Raw genomic sequence first — 24,165 nt, 5'->3', positions numbered from 1 at the left:
TGACAAAATATATTTGAACATACCTGTAACACAGAAACAGGGATTTCTATAAATCCCTGCAGAAACATGTCCACATTCTGCAAAGTGCTTACTGGAACAGGTGTAATCACATAAAACAATTGCTTGGAAATATCTATTCCTCTGACAATACCTGCTCATCATATAAGTCAACATCTTGAATTCAGAACTTCATACCTTTCAGACAGATGCATGGAATCTAATATAATGAAGTGAGAGTATATTAAACCACTATCTTCCCCGATTTTCTTTTCTCTTTCACTCTTCTTTAGGATTCCACATACTGCAGGGTAAAATGAAAATGCCCGTTCATGGGATTTTAGGCTGTCATGTTTCTTTAAAAAGTTAGGTCAAAGGATTGAACAAATTCTATATTTGTGATGTTTATGAGATCAAATTCTGTAAAAGTACCAGCAGGTGAGATCAAAAGCATCAGTTTGAAGCATAGAATATAAATATATATGTATGCAAAGAGATTAATAGCAGCAGATGAAACGGAAGATAATTTTACTTGCGAAATAATACAAGGTATTAGCGGCACTTCAATATGGTGCATGCATAACAGCTAGGAAACAGAAGATAAACACACTACTAGAAACTCTAGTAACTTCACAGTCATCATAAATGCTGATGATTGCTGAGGATATTCAAGAAGGATTACATAGACTTCCGAAGCTTCATTTCCTGTCATACAATTTGTTCGGTCTCACCAGATCTCAAAATGAGCAGTTCAGAGTTATTCCTAATGTGTACATATGAAAATAACATGGCATATTGCTGAGGCCGTGAGCCATAAGGAATATGTTACCCATGTTTATGGGCTGGAGGTTGGGATGCTAGGTTACATGTTTAAAAAACTGTAATAAACTTACACATCACATTAATCAAGGAATTTTGATATGTTGTCTATTAATTGGGATTTTACATGTGTTAAACCCATGCTAATCGGTTACAAGGGTGATTGTCTCTCTCATAAGACTTGGGAGTTTTGTATCATATTTTCATATTGAAAAATACAATCGACTGTCTTTCATTCGAATATGGTCTCAAATACAAGGTTCATGGGCATCTGAGAGGATCAGAGTGTTGGAAATAAGGTAGCCATGGTCGGTATTTTCATCATGAAGAAAATTGAAAATTGAAAATTTTTATTGCTGCCTCCAAAATCTTCAACTCGGCCTCATATTATTTTAGGTCAGCTGGGCCCCTAAGAGGCACCCATTCGACCCCCTTCAAAAGGTTATATAAAGGAGAGCCTTTCCTCCTTATTACACACATCGATTTTGTCTTGAACATCTCTGATCCAGCAAATTTCAGGAGGAGAAAAAGGAGGGCATGGCACTTGGCTTCACATTTGATCTTGGTTCTTGGTTTCTGGTTTGGCTACTATCTGGTTATGATTATTTCTAATGTATTGATAAATCTAGAACTCTCTCTCTCATAAGGAAAGAATTTTTTGGGTTTTCCCCTTGTGGGTTTTGCCCTGGTCTCAGGCCTAATCTTTGTGTCTCTTGTCTCATGGTTTCAAGGTTATTCTTTTGCTGCTCTTTCACATTTGATGGTTGATATTTTCTTCTATATAACTGCTTAATGATTTTGAATGAATACTATGTGAAAGTGATGCTATCTGATCATTGGAAGTAGTTATTATGATGAAGGAAATGTGTTCCTACTGTCTACCCTAGCAAAATCTACACAGAGCCCTCTTGCAAAGCATGTGAGAAATCCTCTCAAGCGCTCTGATGAACCACCCTAGCCCTGTTGCTTGCTTCCCTTCTGCCCTATCTGCCTTCCCCTTGCTGTTAGTTTCCCCTCTGTGGCTCTCTCCTTCTGAGTGCCCCTATTCATGGCAGCTCGAGGTGGGGGGTCCCAAAAACCCCTCACTTCTCATCTTGGTCATTCCCTGACTTCTGGTGCCAAAGGGAACCCCAACCCTTCTGCCCAGTTAGATGTTTACATGCCAGCGCCCGTAACCTTGAATCGTTCAGAGGATCAGATCAGGTCCAAACCCTCAAGTGTTGCTATCCTTGGGACAGAGGATGACCCACTCAGGAAGTCCTGGAACACATGCCACGCGAAAGCAGACAAGAACCCTCGTATCCACATCCCCCCGAGCAGCTAAATGGTCGGATTCAATTCATGAGGGACCATGCCCTTACTTGCAAATTCATTGGAGTTTGGCCCATGGAAAAAGCCCTCTTCCATTGGATTGCCACCAAATGGATGATCTATGGTCACTATGAAGTCAGCCCCAAGGGTTTCTTCACTGTTATCTTCACCAATGAAAAAGATTTAAACAAAGTCCTGGAGGAAGGTCCTTACTTTTTCAACTCTGCAGGACTCTATATGACGCACTGGAAGGAACGCTTCAATCCGGACAAGGAAGACTTTTCTTGGGCGCCTGTTTGGATTTGTATGTACTCCCTTTCACAGGAATATTGGGATCCGGACACACTCAAGGACAAAGGCAACAAGATTGGAAAGTTTGTTCGCTCCTTGGACCAAACTACCCTAGGTCGATATACCTCCTTCGCCCGAATATGCGTCTACATGAACATTTCAGGTTCGCTTCCTGAAGCGGTTGAACTGGACTGCAAGGATGATGACTTTACCCAACCTCTAGATTATGAGCATGTGCCCTTCAGATGCAGGCGATGTCATGTGCACGGCCATCTCTTTCGCGAATGTCCTCTCAACGAAGCAAATAAAAAAAGCTCCAAGGCAGAGGAGGAAACAGATGGCGAGGGTTTTACCAAGGTTCCCAATAAAAAGAGACAATAAAAAATCGACTGGCACCAATGCACAGAAAAAGAAAGCCTCTAACAATAGCTTTGAGGTGTTGACCAATATGCAAGAGGAGGTGGCTGGGCCAAGCAATGCAGGACAAGACACGGACAAAGCCAAGGAAGACCCCAAAAAGCAGCCTCAGGAACAGTCAAGCCATAGTGAGGCCAAGGAGACCCCGACTAAAGATCCAGAGGAAATGGAGGAGGTTCTGATGGAAGAGGACTCTCTAATGGATGATGAGGAAATGATGGACATCAAAGGTCTCGACCTTCTGGCCATGGAAGAGGCATGCAAATGGAATGACCTGAAGGCAATATCCCCCAAGCAGATTAATCTCTTAACAAAAGTTTTTCAAAAAGCCAAAGCCTCTATGCAGCTAGGAGTTCAGGGCTCTGCATCCTTCAAGGAAAGAAATCCTGAAAGGATGAAAAAAACGAGGACACAAAATAGATCTGCAGTGCATTGATGCTCTGGGCAGGAAGCTTGTAGATTCAGGTCAGTACAAGAAGATCAATGCGATCTACTTCCCCCCCAAGTAAGTTTCCCAATGAAAGTTATCTCTTGGAATGTAAGGGGTTTGAATAGCCCTTCAAAACAACGTATTCTTTGGCAGAAGATTCAGCAGGAACTTCCGACAATCTTGTTCATCCAAGAAACTAAATGTTCTAAAGAAGACTTGAAGAAAATCTTATCTAAAGTGTGGAAAAAAGTGTCTCTTCTTGCAGTGGACGCTGCAGGAGCTTCAAGTGGACTAGGATTAGCTTGGGACCCCACACTAATAGATGTCCAACTTATCAAAAAAGAACTTTTTTCCATCTCTGTCTCTTTCCATTTTCTGGGATCGGATATGCATGGATTTCTCTCTAATGTCTATGGTCCTCAATCCAATGCAGGAAAATTAGAACTACTTGCTCATCTCAACTCACTCCATCATCTCCTTGATGCAAGGAAGTGGGTCCTAGGAGGTGACTTTAATATGATCACATCACTAAAGGAGAAGAAGGGGGAAGGCGCTTCTTGGATAAGGAGGCAGAGGACTTCTGAAACTTCATCGAATCCAATGCTTTAGTGGACTCGCAAATGCATAATGGTATTTTTACATGGAACAACTATCGGGGAGGGCGGGCTCAAATCGCTTCAAGGCTGGATCGTTTTCTAATAGCAGAAGACCTCTTCACCAGAGGAGGGGACTTCCTCTCAGAAATTCTTCCAGCAATGGGTTCGTATCATTGGCCCATCAGTTTGACCTGGAAAATATGGGTAAGCCAAGAAACAGACCATTCAGATTTGAAGAATTTTGGTTCACGGATGCCTCTCTCATTAGTAAAATTCAGGAGTGGTGGGAAAACATGGAGGATATAACAGGCTCCAAAATGTATATTATGCAACAAAAGCTCAAAAGACTTAAAGGCTACTTAAAAAAGTGGAACAAGGAGGAATTCGGTAACATATTCACAGAGAAGAAGATCCTTGAACAACAGATGGATTCCCTACAACAGAACATCATTCTGCAGGGGCGTACTGAAGAATCAGTGGAACTGGAAGCTTCTCTTGCCAAGGCCCTGGAGGAGCGATACAAGCAGGAGGAAATATATTGGAAGCAAAAAGCAAGAATCAACTGGCTTCAAGCAGGGGAGCGTAATACCGCCTTCTTCCATAAATCAACCATCCAGCATCGGAACCATAATCATATTGCCTCGCTTAAAACCCCTCAGGGTCAGAAAGTTGAATCTCAAGGGGAGGTAGAGCAGATCTTAATAGATTATTATTCGGATCTATTGTCTGACCCTCAGCCCTGCCGAAAACAAGAGTCAAAGCTCATTACAGCCAACATTCCAAAATTGGTGACTCAGGAGCATAATCAAATGTTAATGAGGCCCATTTCAGAGAAGGAAGTAAGTGAGGCACTCCTTGGCATGGTTGAAGGCAAAACACCTGGACCGGATGGCTTCACTGTCTCTTTCTTCAAGAAATGTTGGAGCTTCCTAAAACAAGAGATCACGGAGCTTATTGAGGAGTCTCGTCTTGAAAAGAGAATACTCCCAGCTTTGAATGCAACTTTCCTGGCTTTAATTCCCAAGGAAGCTAATGTGTCTTCGCCCGACAAATTCAGGCCTATTTCCCTTTGCAATGTGGTCTACAAGATCGCCTCCAAAGTTATTGCCAACCGCCTCAAAACCTTTCTTCCATTACTAATCTCTCCGGAACAAACGAGTTATGTGGAAGGTCGGCAAATCTTGGATGGCATCATTTTGGCGCATGAAGCTATCCACTCCTTAAAAGTTCAAAAAAAACCAGGTATGCTGCTCAAACTAGATCTCTCAAAAGCTTTTGACAAATTAAATTGGGGCTTCATGAAGGATATGCTCCTGGCGTTTGGGTTCAACAACGATTGGATGCTTTGGGTGTTCTCCCTTATCTCCTCTCCCTTCTTCTCTATCCTTGTCAATGGTTCTCCTTCCAACACCTTCTCCTCGTCTCGAGGCATTAGGCAGGGCGACCCGTTATCTCCCTTCCTTTTCATCCTTATGGCTGAGGGTCTGGGCCGGTTCATTCAAGTTGCTATAAGCGAGGATCTTCTCAGAGGCCTCTCCTTTCATGATCATCCCCCTCTCTCCCATCAACAGTTTGTCAATGACACCCTTCTCTTCAATCAACCTTCTGTCTTTGAAGCCCGAGCCATTAAATCCAACCTTGACCTCTTTTGTGATGCTTCCAGGACCACCATCAACCTGGAAAAGTCCAAAATCTTCTTCTTTAACACGTCGTCGGCCACCCAATGCAACATCGCTCATATCCTTGGTTTCTCGATTGCTTCCCTTCCTTCCAAGTTCCTGGGGGCTCCACTCACTAACTCTGCCATTAAGCATGTCTCATGGAGGGAGCTTCTTAACAAACTCCAGAGCAAGTTAGATGGTTGGACCTTCAGAGCCCTGAACATTGCAAGTTGGATGGTTCTCCTTAAATCTGTTCTTCAGTCTTTGCCCTCTTATCTTTTTTCAGTTCTAGCTGCCCCCAAATGGGTTATGAAAAAAATCAGACAACTTCAACGAACTTTCTTATGGGGAGTAGATCATCTACACCACAAATGGAGTTTGGTGAAACGGTTTTCTCTTTACCAGCCTAAATCAGAAGGCTGCCTAGGTCTTTGAGATCCGGAAATTGTAAACAAGGCCATGGGGGCAAAGATACGGTGGAGATGGCTTTCAAACCCCTCAGAGCCGTGGGCTCTTTTTTGGAGGAACAAGTACACCAAACAGGTTAATCAGTTGGACTTGGTTCATATCCTCTCTCCGCCAAGAGGATCTCTCATATGGAATTTGGCCAGTAGTAATCTGGACCTAGTCTAGAATCATTGTTTCTGGGAGATTCGAGGTGGCTTTCAAGCTAGATTCTGGGACGACTCCTGGCTTCAGCTTCCGAGTCTTGCGAGATCTCTTCCACCTCAGCTGAATGACTTTCTCAATTTTGGAGAAAACAAATCTTTGGTCAAACATTTTTGGCTAGAAGATGATGAGCATGGGGTGAGGACATGGCAAAACCCTAGTTCGTGGGGGGAACAAGTAGGGGAAGATTGGGCCAACATCATCAGATTAGAGCTTAGCAGAAGAGTAATTCGGAAATTAGAGGGGGATGATATCCTACGATGGGGATACCAAAGCAGGGCATTTTCTCTCTCAAGGAGGCATACTTTCTGGCCAAGCCGCCATCAGAGACACCACAGGACAAATGCTGGAGTGATCTTTGGCTAACCCACCACTAGCCAAAAATCACAATGTTTATTTGGCTTTTATACCATGGAAGAACGTTGACCTAAGAAAACTTACTCAAAAGCTAAGTTGCAAGAAACGTTGGAGAAGGGTCTGTTTCCGTCGGAAACGAAACGGAAACGAGGAAACTCGTACTGTACGGCCTGGAAACTCATTTTTGGTCGTACTGGCCCATTTCTGGAGAAGGAAACATGGCCAATACGGCCGGAAACAAGTTTCCAGGCCGTACGACGGAGTTTCCTCTTCTAACTTGTCTTTTTCTTGCATTTTTTTTTATTTTTTCGCTTCTAATTTTTTATTGGGCGACTAAAATATCTTATGGATGCTTCTAGATGCCTCTCAAGTCATAAAAAAGAGGATTTTTTTAAGTGGGGCAGCTTAATGTTCAAGCCTAAATATGCAGTTCATGGTAATGTTAAATTCTTAAAGTAAAAGTGACATTCACCTTTATTTTTCATTTTTCATTCTCCTTTATTTTTCATTTTCATCCTTTTACTTAAATTTTTAACATTACCATGAAATGACTCAGGATGTTTGAGAGTGGTTTCACCCTCATTGGATTCCAAATGGAGAAAGTAGAATTTTAGATCTCACTCAAAATCCAGCAGACTTATTTGTTTTTCAGGATTTCAGGATTGGGGGGATTGCAATGTTTCCCTTGGATTTTGCCATGTACTAGGGTATGGAACGTGTATTTAATCAAGAGAACCAACCCCTCTATGCATAGGAGACTCCCAATAATCAAGAGCACGTAGGGTATTAGGGTATGGAACTTGTATTTAATCAAGAGAATTAAGGTCGTTCGACTATGTAGGAGGAGACTCCCAATCAAGCACGGATATTGCTAATTTCATTATGTGATCATTCATGAGTAAATGTGATGTAAATTTAGAGACTTATAGTTTATGCATTGACAATTGACAATTTAATCATAATGTAAAAAATTAGAATGTATCATATATGCTTTATGATTGCACATTATTTCTTAAATGTCCTAATATATATATATATATATATATATATATATTGCGTTTCCCCATTTCCAAAATTTAGGGGGGTCACGTTTCGTACCCGTGCTCATTTTAGAAACTCGTACCCGTTTCCCCGTTTCGTGCAACTTAGCTTAAAAGAGGTTTCATTGGCCCTTCTGTCTGCCACGTGTAATTCTCATCAAGAAACAATCAACCACCTTTTGGATGAATGTGTTATAGCAAGTGAACTATGGGACAGACTGTCGACTAGATTTAGAAGGACCAGCAGAGTCTGGGGCAATGTAGTTTCAACGCTCAAAGACTAGGCAAAGCATCCCTTCCAAATGCCAATCCTCAACAAAATCTGGGAGCCTACGCCAGACTTCTTGGTCTGGTCTTTATGGAAGAACGAAACAACCACATCTTCCAAGATAAAAATGCACCTATGCAGGTTATTTGGCATTCCATGGCTTCTCAGCTCTTGGAATCCATCAATGCTCTCCCCTGGGAAGAATGCGACCTCAAAGGGCCTCCTCAAGAGATTAGCATTCTCCATTGGTGGAATGTCAAAGGATCATTCAGGAAGCACTCTCCCTCAGCTAGCTCAGTTTTCTCTCCTTCTCCTTCCTTCTGGTCCTTGCCCCTAGCCTCCTTTTTCAAGCTCAACTTCGATGGGGCCTCCAAAGGCAATCCTAGTGAGGCAGGGTTTGGGGGAGTGCTGCGATCAGATAAGGGAGCCTTAATTTGCATGTTTTCAGGCTACTTAGGGCATGACAACAATAATGCAACAAAACTGGAGGCGCTAATTCAGGGTCTTCTCATTGCCAGCCAGATGAGGCTTTTTCCTCTCATTGCGGAGGGTGACTCTCTCCTCATCATCAAGGCAGCTCGTAAATTACAATTAGGTTCTTCCCCTAACAAATTTATTTGAAGCTGGAGGCTCAATCACCGTATGCAAAGACTGGCACAGGCTATTTAAAGATAAGAACCAATATCATTCACCCATGTCCTTCGCTCAGCCAACTCCATAGCAGACTACCTGGCTAACAAAGGTGTGCAAAGCAAGACAATTATAGAAAATCATACAGCATGGGTTTCCTCTGCTTCTGTGTGGGCCACTCATTGTCAAGAGATAGCCATCAAGGATTTGTCGCCTCTCGGATCCAGGTGTCACGCAGTAAGAGCTCACGAACTATGTGGATGACATGCAATGAATAGGTAATTAATGAGGGACATCGTCGGCGTCCCTCATATCATTTCGCCACCCCCCTCCAGGTTGCTCTCCGCGTGAGAGAGGTCGTGGTACAATGGAGACAAAGGGAGGGCTTATGTCATCATTCCAACCCTTACAGATGGTATACAGGCATTATCGATCCACTTGGAGACCCACAAGGATGTCATTCTGTCCCCACAACCATTTGGGAACACCACATTGGATTTGTCCCCACACCCATTTGAGAACACCACATTGGATTTTCTTCAATATCAAGGGGCCAACCTCTTGATCTCTATGTTTGGAGCCTACTCTCTCACATTGGCACACTTTGGACTCCCCTAGGCCTCCTCAATGGCCCAACAACTCATTGTATCTACCATTTTTCCTTCTTGAGAGGCTTCATCATTGTATTATTGAGTTATCGTGGTGGGCTTGTCACCAAGTCATGTTACTATTGTACATTATTTTATTATTTGGGGCTTAATTAGGCCACTTAGGCTATTCGAACCCCCTTATGGTTTGTATAAATAGATGAGAGGCTCATTCATTCCTCTCACCATCACTTGGATTGGATTAGTATCTCTTGAAATTTTTGCACTTGCTCTCTTGGACAAAATTTTAGAGTTTCTTGATGCACTATGATGTTTCGACTTTTGCTATTGTCTCTGGAGATTCCTTTTATGCGAAGATGATGAATGGATATACTCTTGTCTGTTGAAGAATGTATCTAGCTTCAGTCTTCATAATTGTACTTGTCAAAAGAAAATTTTATTATTAAAGAAAAATTACTTATTAAAGCATGGGTTTCATGCTTGGGTCTATGTTTTCTAGGTCAAAGTCCACATTGAGGACTCCTAGGTTTTGTCTTGAGTCATTAGAGTCACTGTCATTATTATTAGATGCTTCTTAGGTTTTTGTATCATGTAAAAAAAAATATTTTTAAGTCAAAAAGGTAATTTGTCACCTCCACACCAAGTCGGCCTTGCCCTCAACAAGTCGGCTTGGATTAGGGCAATTCGACCTCACAAGAAGCCTATATATTGAGCAGTTTGACTTCATTTGGAGAGCATCATCAACAAGTTCAATCTCTAAGAAGCAGTAGCTGGAAAAGAGTGTTAAGTTGCAGGAGGAGAGAAGCTAGGAATAGGAAAATCAAGTTTTTAGGCTACCTTTCTCTCACACGTGTGAAGATATTGAGTTGACATCGAGGTTAAAATTTTGTCTCTATTGTAGGGTCGAAGTTTTGAAGCTGGGGGCTGAGAGATTGCTGCTAGGGCCGAAATTTTGATCTGAAGCTGCACTTTGAAGAGTTGTCGCTTATAAGGCTAAGTAAAGGACATCTACAAGGAGGAAGGGCTGACTTGGTGGTTGGAGGAGGTCTTTGTCTAGGTCTAAGAAGTCTGGAAGTGTCTCATCTTGAATTGAATTACTAAAGGAAGAGTTCTTGACTGGGTTTTCCCCTTATAAGGGTTTTTCCCTAGTTGTGCGCCTACATCTTGTGTCTCTTGTTCTTGTGATCTTCACACACACATAATTTGGTAATTGCTTGATGAAAGATAATCTAATAAAGAAGTAAAAGAGGCCAACATAATTCACAAGTAATTATCAAGAAAGAGGAATCAAACCCTAATATCTACTAGCATTGATTTCTCAACATGGTATTAGAGCTAAGGTTGAAGAAAGTTGGAGATCACTTTGTTGGCCTAGAAGAAAAGGTTACTCCTTCTATGACAAGTTACTTGAAGATGGGGTTCAATGTCATAAGAATTGCAGGAAGCTAGATTGGAGAGATCATTTACGACTTATCTAAGAAATTCAAAAAGCGAAGGGTTCTTGGTTGCACTTATAGGTACTCTTGATGATGACAATGCATGGATCATTGATAGTGGAGCATCAAGACATATGACAAGAGAAAGTGGACAACTTCATACTCTATCAAAGGAACAATCATCTCATGCAATGGAGCTAAGAGACAACAACAGTTATGTAGTCAAGGGCCTTGGATCTACATCTTTGAAGCTGGAAAATGGAGCAAAGCTACACCTCAACAATATACTCTATGTTCCAGGTTTGAAAAAGAATTTACTTTCAATTTCTTGTTTAGAAGATAAAGGAGATAGGGTTGCCTTTGTAGATGGTAAAGTTTTGGTTTGGGGAAAGGATTCAAGCATTGAAAAGCAAAGGTTATTGGAGTTCGTGAAGGAAGACTATATAGAGTTATAACACCATCTCCTCAAGCCCTAGTTCACATGGAAATCAATCCTATCAAACTATGGCATAGAAGATATGGGAATATACATTACAAGATCATTCCCTCTCTCAATCAAATGGTAAATGGCATCCCTAACATCAAGGAAGGTGGTGAAGGAGTTTGTTCAGGATGTGCTTTGGGAAAGAATACAGGGAAGCCATTCACAAGCAGTGATACAAGATCTAAGGAAATATTAGACCTCATCCATTCCGATGTGTGTGGACCTATGTCTAACAAATCACTTGGAGGCCATCTTTATTATGTGACCTTCATTGATGATCACTCTAGGAACACATGGCTCTACCTTCTCAAGACAAAGGACAAAGTATTTGAAAATTTCAATGAGTTTAGATCTGAAGTGGAAACCTTAACCAAAAGAAGGATAAAAACTCTGAGATCTGACAATGGTGAGGAATACACTTCAAAAGAAATAGTTGCAAATTGTAGAGAAGCAGGTATTAAGAGCGAGCTCATTGTTCCCTACAATCTCGAGCAGAATGGAGTTGCAAAAAGGAAAAATAGAACAAATGAAGAATGTATAAGAACTATGATATTTGATCAAGATCTACCAAAGTTTTTATGGGGTGAAGCAGCAATGGCAGCAATATATATACAAAATAGAAGTCCTCATAGAATCCTAGAGAATATGACACCTAGAGAAGCATTCACAGGAAAGAAGCCATGTGTGGACTATCTTTGAATCTTTGGGTGTCCTGCATACATCCATGTTCCAAAGGACAAGCGAAATAAACTAGATTCTACAAGCATTAAAGGGATCTTCATTGGCTACAGTCTCTCTTCAAAAGCATATAGAATCTACATCAAAGAAGGAAGACAATTGAAGTAAGCAGGGATGTTATATTCGATGAGAATCATGCCTACAAAAGATCCAAGGATATTCCAATAGATTCAGATGACGTTGATACACCACTATTCGAAGAAGAAGAGCATCATGACAAGGCAACCACAAACCAAAAAGAAGTAGAAGGACCAAGTGAGCCTATGCAACCTGTGATCATACTCGAAACAAGGAAGAGGCCAAATTGGTTAAAAGCTACTCTTGAAGATGTCGAAGGACATGGTGCTGCTAAAGGAACTTTTAGAGAAAGTAAAAGACCAAAGAGATATTCAGGGTATGCAGCATATATGACAGAATTAATAGAAGTTGAACCAACTACATTTGAAGAAGTTGCTCATCAAGAAGAATGGAAGAAGGCGATGGAAGAAGATTAGAAATCCATCATGAAGAATGTGGTTTGGGAAATCATTCCTAGACCTAGTGACAAATCAGTTGTCACTTCAAAATGGATTTACAAAATCAAACATGCTATTAATGGAAGTATTGACAAATACAAAGCTAGATTTGTTGCAAGGGTTTTTTCTCAAAAGGAAGGTGTAGACTATGAAGAAACCTTTGCACCTACTCCAAGATATACTACTATAAGATCTTTGGTTTCGTTGGCTGCTAAAATGGGATGGAATATTCATCAAATGGACGTAAAAGCAACATGTCTAAATGGAACCATCAATGAAGAAATATACATTGAACAACCGGAAGGTTTTGAAATAAATAGTAAGAACACACAAGTTTGCAGAATCAAGAAAGACCTATATGGCTTGAAGCAAGCTCCTAGGGCATGGTATGCAAGAATGGATGCATATCTCTTAAGAATTGATTCAACAAAAGTTTTGCAGATCCAAACCTCTACATCAAGGTGGTAAACAATGAATCGATCATTATTCTACTATATGTGGATGATTTGTTTATTATAGGTGTAGAGCAAAAAATACAAGAATGCAAGAAGATGCTAGCAGCCGAATTTGAAATGAAAGATCTGGGGCTCATGCATTATTACTTGGGTTTGGAAGTCTGGCAGAAACTTGGAGAAATATATCTAGGTCGAGGAATATACATAATCGAAATATTGCAGAGATTCGGTATGATGGATTCCAACCCTATGATTACTCCCATGATCACAAATCTCAAGAAGTTAAGAAAATCCGACTCTAGTCTCATCAATCCTACTAGCTATTGTAAGTTGGTGGGTTCTCTGATGTACTTGGTAAATACAAGACCTGATATATGTGTTGTTGTGAATGTTCATAGTCAATTTCAGTTGGAGCCTCATCATGACCATTGGATAGTTGCCAAGCATACTTTGAGATATATATGTGGCACTATACATCACCACCTAAAGTATGATGGAAAGGAAGTCAATTAAACAGGTTTTACCGATTCTGATTGGGGTGGCAGTGAGACTGATCCAAGAAGCACTACGGGTGGAATTTTTAGCTTGGGATCTGCTATGTTTTCATGGATGAGTAGAACATAAGATCATGTTGCATTAAGTAGTGTTGAAGCAGAATACGTTGCTGCATGTGCAGTAGGAAAGGAAGTTTTGTTGTTAGGAAAACTTTTGTCAAATTTGTTTGGGAAGCCTCTAGATCCTACTGTGATAATTGTGATAATCAAAGCAGCATCAAGATGTCTGAAGATCCCGTATTCCATGCAAGGACAAAGCATATCAACAACAAGTACCACTACATTAGGAGCCTGATACAAGCTGGCATCATAAAGCTACAATATATTCTGATAGATGAACAGGTAGCTAATGTACTGACGAAGTCACTTCCAAATAAGAAGCTTGAATATTTAAGAACCATGCTTGGATTGGTCGATATCACAGATTTAGTTGATAGGGAGAGATGAAGCATCTAATGGTGGATGCTTGAGAGGGCATCTAGCTGGCCTGTGTGTTGATGTCTAGATCCCGAAGAGGGAGGGTGGTGTTGGTCTTGGAGCTTTGACCTTCAATAAGCACCTAGATCCCTGGGTTGACTGTTAGTTAGTAAGCCTGATAGTATCTAGATTGGTTGAAAGCTTTAGTCCATCTCAGTCCCACCCAGATAGATTACCTTGGTCAGGAATCTAGTCCGTAGCACTGAGTGTGCTGGAACTCTTCATAGTTCAAGTCATTTTGAAACCTTCCATGTACTTGTATCTATGTGTAAAATGTAATTATGAATACCTCCCTAGTTAAGAGGGAGTCTTGAAGAATGTAACTAGCTTTGGCCTTCATAATTGTACTTTTCAAAAGAAAATTTTATTATTAAAGAAAAATGACTTATTGAAGCATGGGTTTCGTGCTTGGGTCAATGTTTTCTAGGTCAAAGTCCCCATTGAGGACTTCTAGGTTTTGTCTTGAGTCATTAAAGTCATTGCCATTATTATTAGACTCCTCTTGGGCTTTTGTATCATGTAAAAAGAATTATTTTTAAGTCAAAAAGGTAATTTTTCACCTCCACACCAAATCGACCCTGCCCTCAACAAATCGGCATGGATTAAGGAAATTCGACCTCACAAGAAGCCTATATATTGAGCAGCTCGACTTCATTTGAGAGCATCATCAACAAGTTCGATCTCTAAGAAGAAGTAGTTGGAAAAGAGTGCAAAGTTGCAGGAGAAGGAGAGAGGCTGCGAAGAGGAAAATCGAGTTTTTGGGCTACCTTTCTCTCACACGTGCAAAGATATTAAGCTGAAGTTGGGGCCGAAATTTTCTCTCTTCTGCAGGGTCGAAGTTCTGAAGTTGGGGGCTGAAAATCTGCTGTTGGGGCAGAAATTCTTATCTAAAGCTACACATGGAAGAGTTGTGACTTGGAAGGCTGAGTAAAGGATATCTACAAGGAGAAAGGGCTGACTTGGTGGTTGGAGAAGGTCTTTGTCTAGGTCTAAGAAGTTTGGAAGTGTCTCATCTTGAATTGAATTACTGAAGGAAGAGTTCTTGACTAGGTTATCCCCTTATAGGAGTTTTGCCCTCACTGTGTGCCTACATCTTGTGTCTCTTGTTCGTGTGATCTTCACTCACACATAATTTGGTAATTGCTTGATGAAAGATAATCTAATAAATAATTAAAAGAGGCCAACATAATTCAAAAGTAATTATCAAGAAAGAGGAATCAAACCCTAATATCTACTAGCAATGATTTCTCAACATTGTCTCTCTTGTAAGTGAAATTTAATGCTATTTTGTGTTTCTTACTTGTCTAATGCATGAAATTTTATCATTGTTCTTGTATAGGCCTAAATAATGTGAAATTCTTCTCAAGTCTTGAATAATTGATATATTGCATGCATTGCTCATAGAGAGACAGAGAGATAGAGAGAGAGACAAAGAGAGTGAGAATGTTCCTAAAGGCACCCTAGAATTTTAACAAGCCTTCAAACTTCATCTCCTTTTCTAATCGAAGTATAAATCCCTAAATGACCTTGTTGCTGCACTTGGAAAGGCTAGCAAAAGTCATCTAGGGCTCCTTAGCATATGAAAACTCTCAATCTATGTGTATCTTGACTCCATTAGGCCCAAGAAGCAAGGCACTGGTCCTCGCATTCCTTTGGTGGTCAATATAACCCTTCTTTTCTTCACCTCTTCCAACTCAAGGCCTAACCCTAAAAGGTCTCCTAGGGAATCAAGCAAAATCTTTTATAGGCATCAAAAATCCTTGAAAATCGGTATAGAACTGTGTTGGGGTCTTCTCAAGGGTCTTCTCAAGGGGTCCTCCAATTTTTAGCTCAATCCAATAGTGGAATCCCAGGTTATTGCAAGCCCTAGCCCAAAGACTGTTCTTCTCCCTAAGATACCTTGGGTTAGTAACTTCACTTGGATCATTGCACTTAAATTTCCAAAGAAAATTACTCCTTGGATCCTATTCTCTTCCCTAACTTGATCAAGTCCATCTATTGTTAATCAACTCTACACCCTTGACCTAGTTTAGGTCCACTTGGGTTCTTTGAGGTCCCACAACTTTGTGACTCAAATTCCACAAGGGTTACATAGAAACCATTTCTCCTTTAGGATTCTTAGCTCTAGGATACCTCTTTTCAAGGGATATCCACCAAACCTAGATATAGGTATCCCCTCAACCCTTCTTAGAGGGCCAATCACCTTCTTAGAGAGCCTCTCTTGTGAATAGGCTTCAGGAATCACTCCACATCCTATCATTGATCTATCTATCTTTGTGATCCCTCCCATATCGAGACTCCTCCCATCGGTGAAAGTCCGTAAAGAGTAGGGAGCTTTAGCTGAGGTGACAGTGCGCTATCACTCTATTGTTGCCACTTGACCTAGTAGTTGCTCTATAGGATACCCTCCTAGGACCTTTGCTAGTTTGAGCGGTAACAATTCTCTTGAAATTTTCAAGTTCTTTCCTGGTCATTTTGGGCATGGATTGGGGTGCTTACAGCCATAGTTCTAAAAACCAGACACGAATTTTGAAATGGCCCACGTATATAACTAGGTTCCAAACTAGATTTGAAAAGAAAAACATAAAATACTTAATTTTTAATGAAAAAAAAATTAGGATTTATAACCATGATTCCAACCATTATAGACAAAATATGAAAAGTTTGTTCATTCTATGTAAGGGTGAATATATCAAAATGGCATCGAGCCAATGAGACACTAAATGGCCTCTAGAGTCTTAAAACAACGCTACAACCTACTACACCACTGGCCAACTACAAATCATTGATCAACATGATCACTCATCAAACTCATTATTGTTTCACCACTACTAGAAATGGGATCATCAAAAGAGCTACATAAACATCATCTCGTTCAAAAGTCTTCAGATTCAGATTCCCCAACCTTATAATATGGTAGAAATTTAAAAATCTTAAGATGCCTAACCAATGATTTTGGTTTGAGTTTAGGGCAAGGCTGCTTGGTGATCTGATAATCACCCTATGAGTGACCTCAGTTAAAGATTTATTGAATAAAGGTACGACAGACTCATGTGCTGGTGTGTGTCTATGTTATTTAAGCAATGGATCGATCAAATTGCAAATACACAGACACTTGGAATGGAAAGACAGCAGAGGAATACAGTAAGCAAATACAAGAACACAAGAAATTAATAAGGAGTTCACCCTATCCTCCAGGGCTACATCTCTGGCCCAGCTCTCAGTGGTGGCCTTATTTTATTGTATCTTAAGCAGAGAATTACAATGCAGGACTCAATGTGAGCTTCTTGAAACAGATTTACTTGGCAAGGTAGTTCTTGGCTTCCCCAAGCCACTTGAGTACACAGACTCTTCGCCTACCAACTCTTTGACCTCTTTGGTCTGACAGATCCTCTCAGGGATGGCTTGAATCCCTCAAGCTCTCTGGTGCTCGACACTGCCTTTGGTCAGCTCAGCCCTCTATCTTCTTTCTGCTCTTGCTTCACTATCTTCTTTGCTTCTCTATCTTTTGTCTTCGGTTCTTCCTCTCCCTCTGTGTCTTATGTTCTTTGTTCATGGCTTTAAAGGCCATTCGAGCTCATGGTTGTTCGATTCCTCTTCCACTTACCGTCGGATCACCTACTGCAGCTGCGCTTGGAGTTCCCTGTTCAGCGTCATCATCAAGCTTACAGGGAGTGGCCACATGTCCTCCTGTACTTCGCCAGCCTGCTTCGTCGGTTCAATTCTTCAGTTATGTCGTGGAATGAGTCTTCCGCCACCATGGCGGTCAAAGCGGATCTTAAATCCTTCTAAATCGCAGCTTATTCCCTCGTCAAATCTGGTCCTGTCGTCAGGTGCGATGTCAACCGTCAAATCTGGACCCCCCAGATCCAACGCCATCTGCTCATTTCGCGCGGTTGACTTGCTCGACCGTTAGTGCGTGATGAGCGGCGGTTTTCTCTCTCCTCTGCTTGCCACGTGTCGATCGCTGAGTGGGATTGCTCCAATTTCTCCAAAACTACCTACCGTTTGAGGGTGCCCCGATCAATACCGTCGGTTTCGGAGCGGGTCCTGCCTTTTAGCTTTCGCCTTTTCCCCACGGTTCCCGGCTCTTCCATGCAACCAAGCGCTCGGGGCTTCTCTATTTTGAGGGCTTTCGCCCAGGTGCTAATCGCGCATCAAAAACTCCCTTTGTTTCCCGATCTGGGCCTTCCATGGGCTAATTTCGCTTCCCGCGCAGTCTCCATGGGCCTCGGTCAGCGCGCTTTGACCGAGGTCCTCGTCATTCCATGCTGGCTGCCAACTACCACTGGTTCAGAGGTGTTTTTGATCGTTGTTTTGATTTCTTTGATGTCTGTTCCGACCTGATACAGTCGTGGTTCTTTTGACAGTTCTTTATGGATCCAATTCAGATCACGGCCTTCCCAATGAAAAGCTTTTGGACCACCAAAAGTTGGTTTTCAAGCATCGATTAAGTGAGGATACTGTTGTCTCACTTGTCCAATCTCAATCCACTTTGCACTGCTTGGCTTTAAACCTTTGAGCCCAATCCTGAGGTACTCCACATCTCCCCTACGCGTCATCCTCACCTTCCTGTCCAGCATTGTGTCTTCCTGCAATTCATTAAGATATTCAGGTAGCAGGTCATCAATAGAAAGCAATTGACTTTTCTCTTTAGGGTCCTCAATCATTGAAGGTTCAAACAATCTCAAGCAATTTGCATTTACGACTGAGTAGATGTGCATGTAAGCTGGTAGATCAAGGCAAAAAGCATTTTCACCAATCTTCTCAAGTATCCTAAAGGGTCCATACCTGATAGGCTTTAGCTTTTTACCTTCACCTTGCATCCTGTCCTTGCTGATATATAGCCAGACCTGGTCACCAACTTGAAAACTATGCTCCATCCGATGCTTGTCATGCCTAGCCTTGTATTTGGCTTGGCTCTTTTCCCGCTGTGCCTGTACTGCCTGGTGGATCTCTTGGATCTATTCAATGAACTTAGTTGCCCTGTCCACATCACTGTGTCCATCAACCATGGTATCTTTACCAAAGACAAAATCCAAAGCAGACCTTGGTGTAAAACCAAAACAAGACTCAAAAGGAGATCTCTATGTAGAAGAATGTTTTGCTTTGTTGTAAGCATGCTGCACATAACACAAGTGTTCATCCCAAAGCTTAGGATGTTTGCTGCAATATCCTCTCAGTAACTAGATCACTATCATGTTAACTACTTCTGTCTGGCCATCAGTTTGTGGATGAAAAGCTGTGCTTTTCTTCAATTTGGTGTCCATCAGTTCCCACAAACTTGACCAAAACTTCCCCACAAATCGAGTGTCTCGATCAGATACAATAGAAGTGGGTAATCCAAAATGAACCCATACATGTTCAAAGAATAATTTTGCAGTCTGTTCAACTGTAATCTGTTTATTACAAGGTATCAAAATACACATTTTGCTGAACCTATCCACAACAACATATAGATAATCATGACCTTTTCTAGATTTAGGCAGTCCTCCAACAAAATCCATGGAAATACTTTCCCAAGGGTGAGAAAGAACTGGCAATGGAGTGTACAAGCCTAGTTTTCTGTTACTGGGCTTGCTTGTAGCACACATGGCACACCTTCTTACATATCTAGAAACTGTCTCATTCATTTTTGGCCAATAACAAAACCTTTTCAGCTGTGCAACTGTTTTACTTACCCCAAAGTGACCTGATATCAGAGAAGTGTGTGCTTCCCTAATTATCTTTACTCTCTCAGTTTGGGGAATGCAGAGTTTCCCACAATGGTATAAGAGTCGGTCCTTCACATGATAATCCAATTCTTCTACTCTTTTGCCTTGACTCAAAGTTGCATATACATCTTTAAAGTCCATATCCTGAGCATATTGTTCAATGTAACTTTCATGTAGTACAGAATTATGCTTAAGTATGGTAGATGCATTTATAATGGGTCTAGATAACATGTATGCAACTTTGTTATGTATGCCTTTTTTATATCTGATGACTCAATGAAACTGTTGTAGAAAACCCATCCATCTGTAATGTCTTGATTGCTGCAACTTATTTTGGGAGTACAAATATTGAAGTGGTTGATGATCAGTATGTATTACTATCTCTTTGCCCATTAAGTAATGTTTCCACTTTTTCACACTCTGAACTAATGCATACAATTCTTTATCATATGTAGGATAGTTAACTACTGCAGGATTAAAAGCCTCAGAATGATAACATATGGGTTTACCGTGCTGTGTCAACACTGCTCCCATGGCATAGTCACTGGCATCTGTTTGGATCTCAAATGGTCTTTGCAGATCAAGCAGTGCTAATACAGGTGTTGTACTAATCTTTTCTTTCAAGGTGTCAAAGGCTTTCTGATGTTTGCCTCCCCACTAAAACACCTTGTTCAATCCCATTAAAGCATGTAAGGGAGCTGCAATTGAGGAAAAGTTAGAAATGAACTTCCTCCAATACCGTGCTGCTCCTAAGAAGCTTCTCACTTCTGTAGCAGACTTGGGTTTAGGCCAATTTACAATGACAGCCACTTTAGAGGGATCTATTTTCAATTCACCTCCCCCTACTATATGACCCAAGTAGTTTAGAGATGTTTTGCCAAATTCACATTTTGAGAGTTTAACATAAGTTTTTCTCTTTTCAAAACATCTAGTGTTTGCTTAACATGCTTTAAATGTTCTTCCCACGTTTTACTAAAAATCAAAATGTCATCCAGGTACACAATAACAAAATCATCAAGAAAAGGTCTAAGTATATCATTCATTAATCTCATGAAAGTAGCAGGAGCATTAGTTAAGCCAAAAGGCATAACCAGCCACTCATACAATCCCTGCTTTGTTTTGAAAGCAGTCTTCCATGCATCTTGCTCTGCAACTCTGACCTGATGGTATCCACTATGCAAGTCTAGCTTGGTGAAGTAAACAGCTTCCTTTAATTGATCTACAAGATCATCTATGCGAGGAAGGGGATAACGATTTTTTATTGTTATCTTATTCAGTGCTCGGTAGTCAATGCACATTCTCCACGAGCCATCTTTCTTTCTCACCAAAACAATCGGTGACCCACATGGTGATATGCTAGGCCTGATGAATCCCTTCTCGAGCAACTCCTGCACCTGCTTCTTGATTTCAGCATTCTCTAAAGCAAACAACCTGTACATCCCAATGTTAAGCAATGGAACATCTTACTGCAAAATAATATCATGTACTATTCCCTTTTTGGGTGGCAGACCTTTAGGTTCTTGAAATAAGACATCATACTCTAAAACAACCTTTTCTATATCAGCTTGTTGTTCAGCATTACAGCCCTCAAATACATTGGTTTTATCAGGTTTCTTTTCCTTTACAACCATCAGTAAGAATTGTTTACATGAATTTATCGTTCTTTTCATCTACCCTGAGTTTATGAGAGTATAATTATTCTTGAGCTTATGAGCTCTTACAAAGTATTCGATTCCATCTTTAACAAGCAGATACTTGTTCTCAGCTCTATAGAAGATAGCCTTCCTATCATACAAGTAAGGACTTCCTAAAACAATTCCACATATATCCAAAGGAATTATGTCTAACTCAACCTCATCTACAAATGCTGACCCAAAAGAAAACTTGAGTTTGCACTATCTAGTCACTTGTAGTTGTGCTTTATCATTCAACCATCCTAATGGATATGGTTTCTTATGAGGTGTGGTTGCTACTCCCAATTTCTTTACAATTGCTTCAGAAATTAAATTTACTTGTGAGCCACTATCAAACAAAATATCAATCTTTTGATGTTTGGAAATAACTTGAATATGGAAAAGCTCATGTCTTTTTCTCTCATTTTCTTCATCAATAACAGATTGAGCAGAATTACTGGTAGATGCTTCAGAATTCTTATCTTTTATACTTGTGGCTGCAATAGTTGTTTCATCTCCCGAGTCTGACCCCAAATCTTTTTGAATAGTTGCAGCAGTCTTCTTCTTCTTGCCCTCGAACTTCTTAGGTCTCAGCTCTGGATGCAAAATCCAACAATACTCATCATCATGCCCATCCTTTTTACAGTGAGTGCATGAAGCTTTGTTTTTTTGTGCAGTGTTAGCCTTCCTTGCTTTCCACTTCTGCTTTCTTTTCTTCTTGCTCTTGCTTGCAGTGACTTGGGATGGTCCCCCAACTTCTGGATTTCCATTCTTTCCTCTAGCTTCTAGATGAGTAGCTTGTACAAATACCTCATCTATACTAGTGGGATTGAACATGAGGATGGTATGCCTCATATAGCTATGTAGACCACCAATGTACTTCAAAAGAGTCTCTGGTGAGTCTAACGAGATCCCTAGAATCAATGCTCTCTTTCTAAATTCTTGAGTGTACCCTTGCACACTTTGCCCTTTCAACTGTCGAAGAGTTTGCCAACTCATCATGGCTTGTTGCATGTAGGCCAATGGATAGAACTACTTTTTAATTGCAGAAACAAATTCACTTCAGACAGAGATGGTCTTACCATGTCTTTTCATGTCAGCTTGAGCTCTGCCTTCCCACCAAACCAAGGCAGTGCCTCCTAGGTGTAGGCTTGTCAGCTGAATCTTGTTCTTGTCTGAGTCTATGTTCTATACTCTGCAATACACATCAATTTGTCTAATCCAATTGTCCAACTTTTCAGCATTCAGCTCTCCATCATATATAGGCAAATCAAATTTAACATCTAGCTTGATCAAAAATGCTTTCTTGTTATGCACAGGGCTATTAGGAGGTGTGAGAAAGCTTTCCTCTTTCCCTTTTCCTTTGGAGTGGTCATGGAAGTGAGACTCTCTTCTTCTTTATCTTGTTTAGAACCTGGGGAATCTTCATCCTTATGCTTTCTAAAGTCCCTATACATTTCTTCTACCATAGACTTTATAGCTAGGAAACTTTCTAGGAATTGAGGGTTTGGCCCTACAGAACCTTCTTCTGACATTGTCTTCCAAGGATATACTCTCCCAATTTCAAGATTAGTTTCCACAAACTCTCCTTCTCCTAATTTGAGCTTTTGATCTAGTGAGCATTCAACAGCTAAACCAACAAAACCTTGTCTAACCTTACAACCTAGAGCTCTGATACCACTTGATCTGATAATCACCCTATGAGTGACCTCGGTTAAAGATTTATTGAATAAAGGTATTACAGACTCATGTGTTGGTGTGTGTCTATGTTATTTAAGCAACAGATCGATCAGATTGCAAATACATAGACACTTTGAATGGAAAGATAGCAGAGGAATACAGTAAGCAAATACAATAACACAAGAAATTAATAAGGAGTTCACCCTATCCTCCAGGGCTACATCTCTGGTCCAGCTCTCAGTGGTGGCCTTATTTTATTGTGTCTTAAGCAGAGAATTACAATGCAGAACTCAATGTGAGCTTCCTGAAACAGATTTGCTTGGCAGGGTGGTTCTTGGATTCCCCAAGCCACTGGAGTCCACAGACTCTTCGCCTACCAGCTCTTTGACCTCTCTGGTCTAAGAGATCCTCTCGGGGATGGCTTGAATCCCTCAAGCTCTCTGGTGCTCGATGCTGCCTTTGGTCAGCTTGGCTCTCTATCTTCTTTCTGCTCTTGCTTCACTGTCTTCTTTACTTCTCTGTCTTTTGTCTTCGGTTCTTCCTCTCCCTATGTGTCTTCTATTCTCTATTCATGGCTTTAAAGGCCATTCAAGCTCATGGTTGTTCGATTCCTCTTCCGCTTCCCATCGGATCGCCTGCTGCAGCTGCGCTTGAAGTTCCCTGTTCGTCGTCATCATCAGGCTCACAGGGAGTGGCCACATGTCCTCTTGTACTTCGCCAGCCTGCTTCGTCGATTCAATTCTTCGATTATGTCGTGGAATGAGTCTTCTGCCACCGTGGCGGTCAAAGCGGACCTTAAATCCTCCTAAATCGCGGCTTATTCCCTCGTTAAATCCGGTCCTATCGTCGAGTGCAATGTCAACCATCAGATTTGGACCCCCAGATCCAACGCCATCCGCTCATTTTGCACAGTTGACTTGCTCGACCGTTAGCACGCGATGAGCGGCGGTTTTTCTCTCCTCCGCTTGCCACGCGTCGATCGCTGAGTTGGATCGCTCCAATTTCTCCAAAACTGCTTATCGTTTGAGGGTGCCTCGATCAATACCGTTGGTTTCAGAGCGGGTCCTGGATTTTAGCTTTCGCCTTTTCCCCACGGTCCCCGGCTCTTCCATGCGACCAAGTGCTCGAGGCTTCTCCATTTTGAGGGTTTTTGCCTAGCGATGCGCGATTAGCGCTAATCGCGCATCAAAAACTCCCTCTGTTTCCCAATCTGGGCCTTCCATGGGCTAATTTCGCCTCCCGCGTAGTCTCCATGGGCCTCGGTCAGCACGCTTTGACCGAGGTCCTCGTCGTTCCACGCTGGCTGCCAACTGCCACTGGTTCAGAGGTGTTTTTGATCGTTGTT

At 41.3% G+C, this 24,165-nt stretch overlaps 1 protein-coding gene across 1 annotated transcript in view; it reads right to left on the bottom strand.

The window, feature by feature from the left end:
• LOC149229861 (Pre-mRNA cleavage complex II protein family) overlaps positions 1-24,165 on the bottom strand; it is a 416,092-nt gene that overhangs the window by 160,009 nt on the left and 231,918 nt on the right. The window contains exon 8 of the mRNA XM_089378767.1: positions 24-151. Within this exon, the coding sequence (XP_089234893.1) occupies positions 24-151 (128 nt within the window). The remainder of the gene's footprint in view (positions 1-23; positions 152-24,165) is intronic.

This window comes from Pinus tabuliformis, chromosome J (genome assembly GCF_031772625.1).
Source record: "Pinus tabuliformis cultivar Carrire ecotype Pingquan chromosome J, CPIR1, whole genome shotgun sequence".
NCBI lineage: Eukaryota > Viridiplantae > Streptophyta > Pinopsida > Pinales > Pinaceae > Pinus > Pinus tabuliformis.
This window is presented reverse-complemented; position numbering and strand designations above follow the sequence as displayed.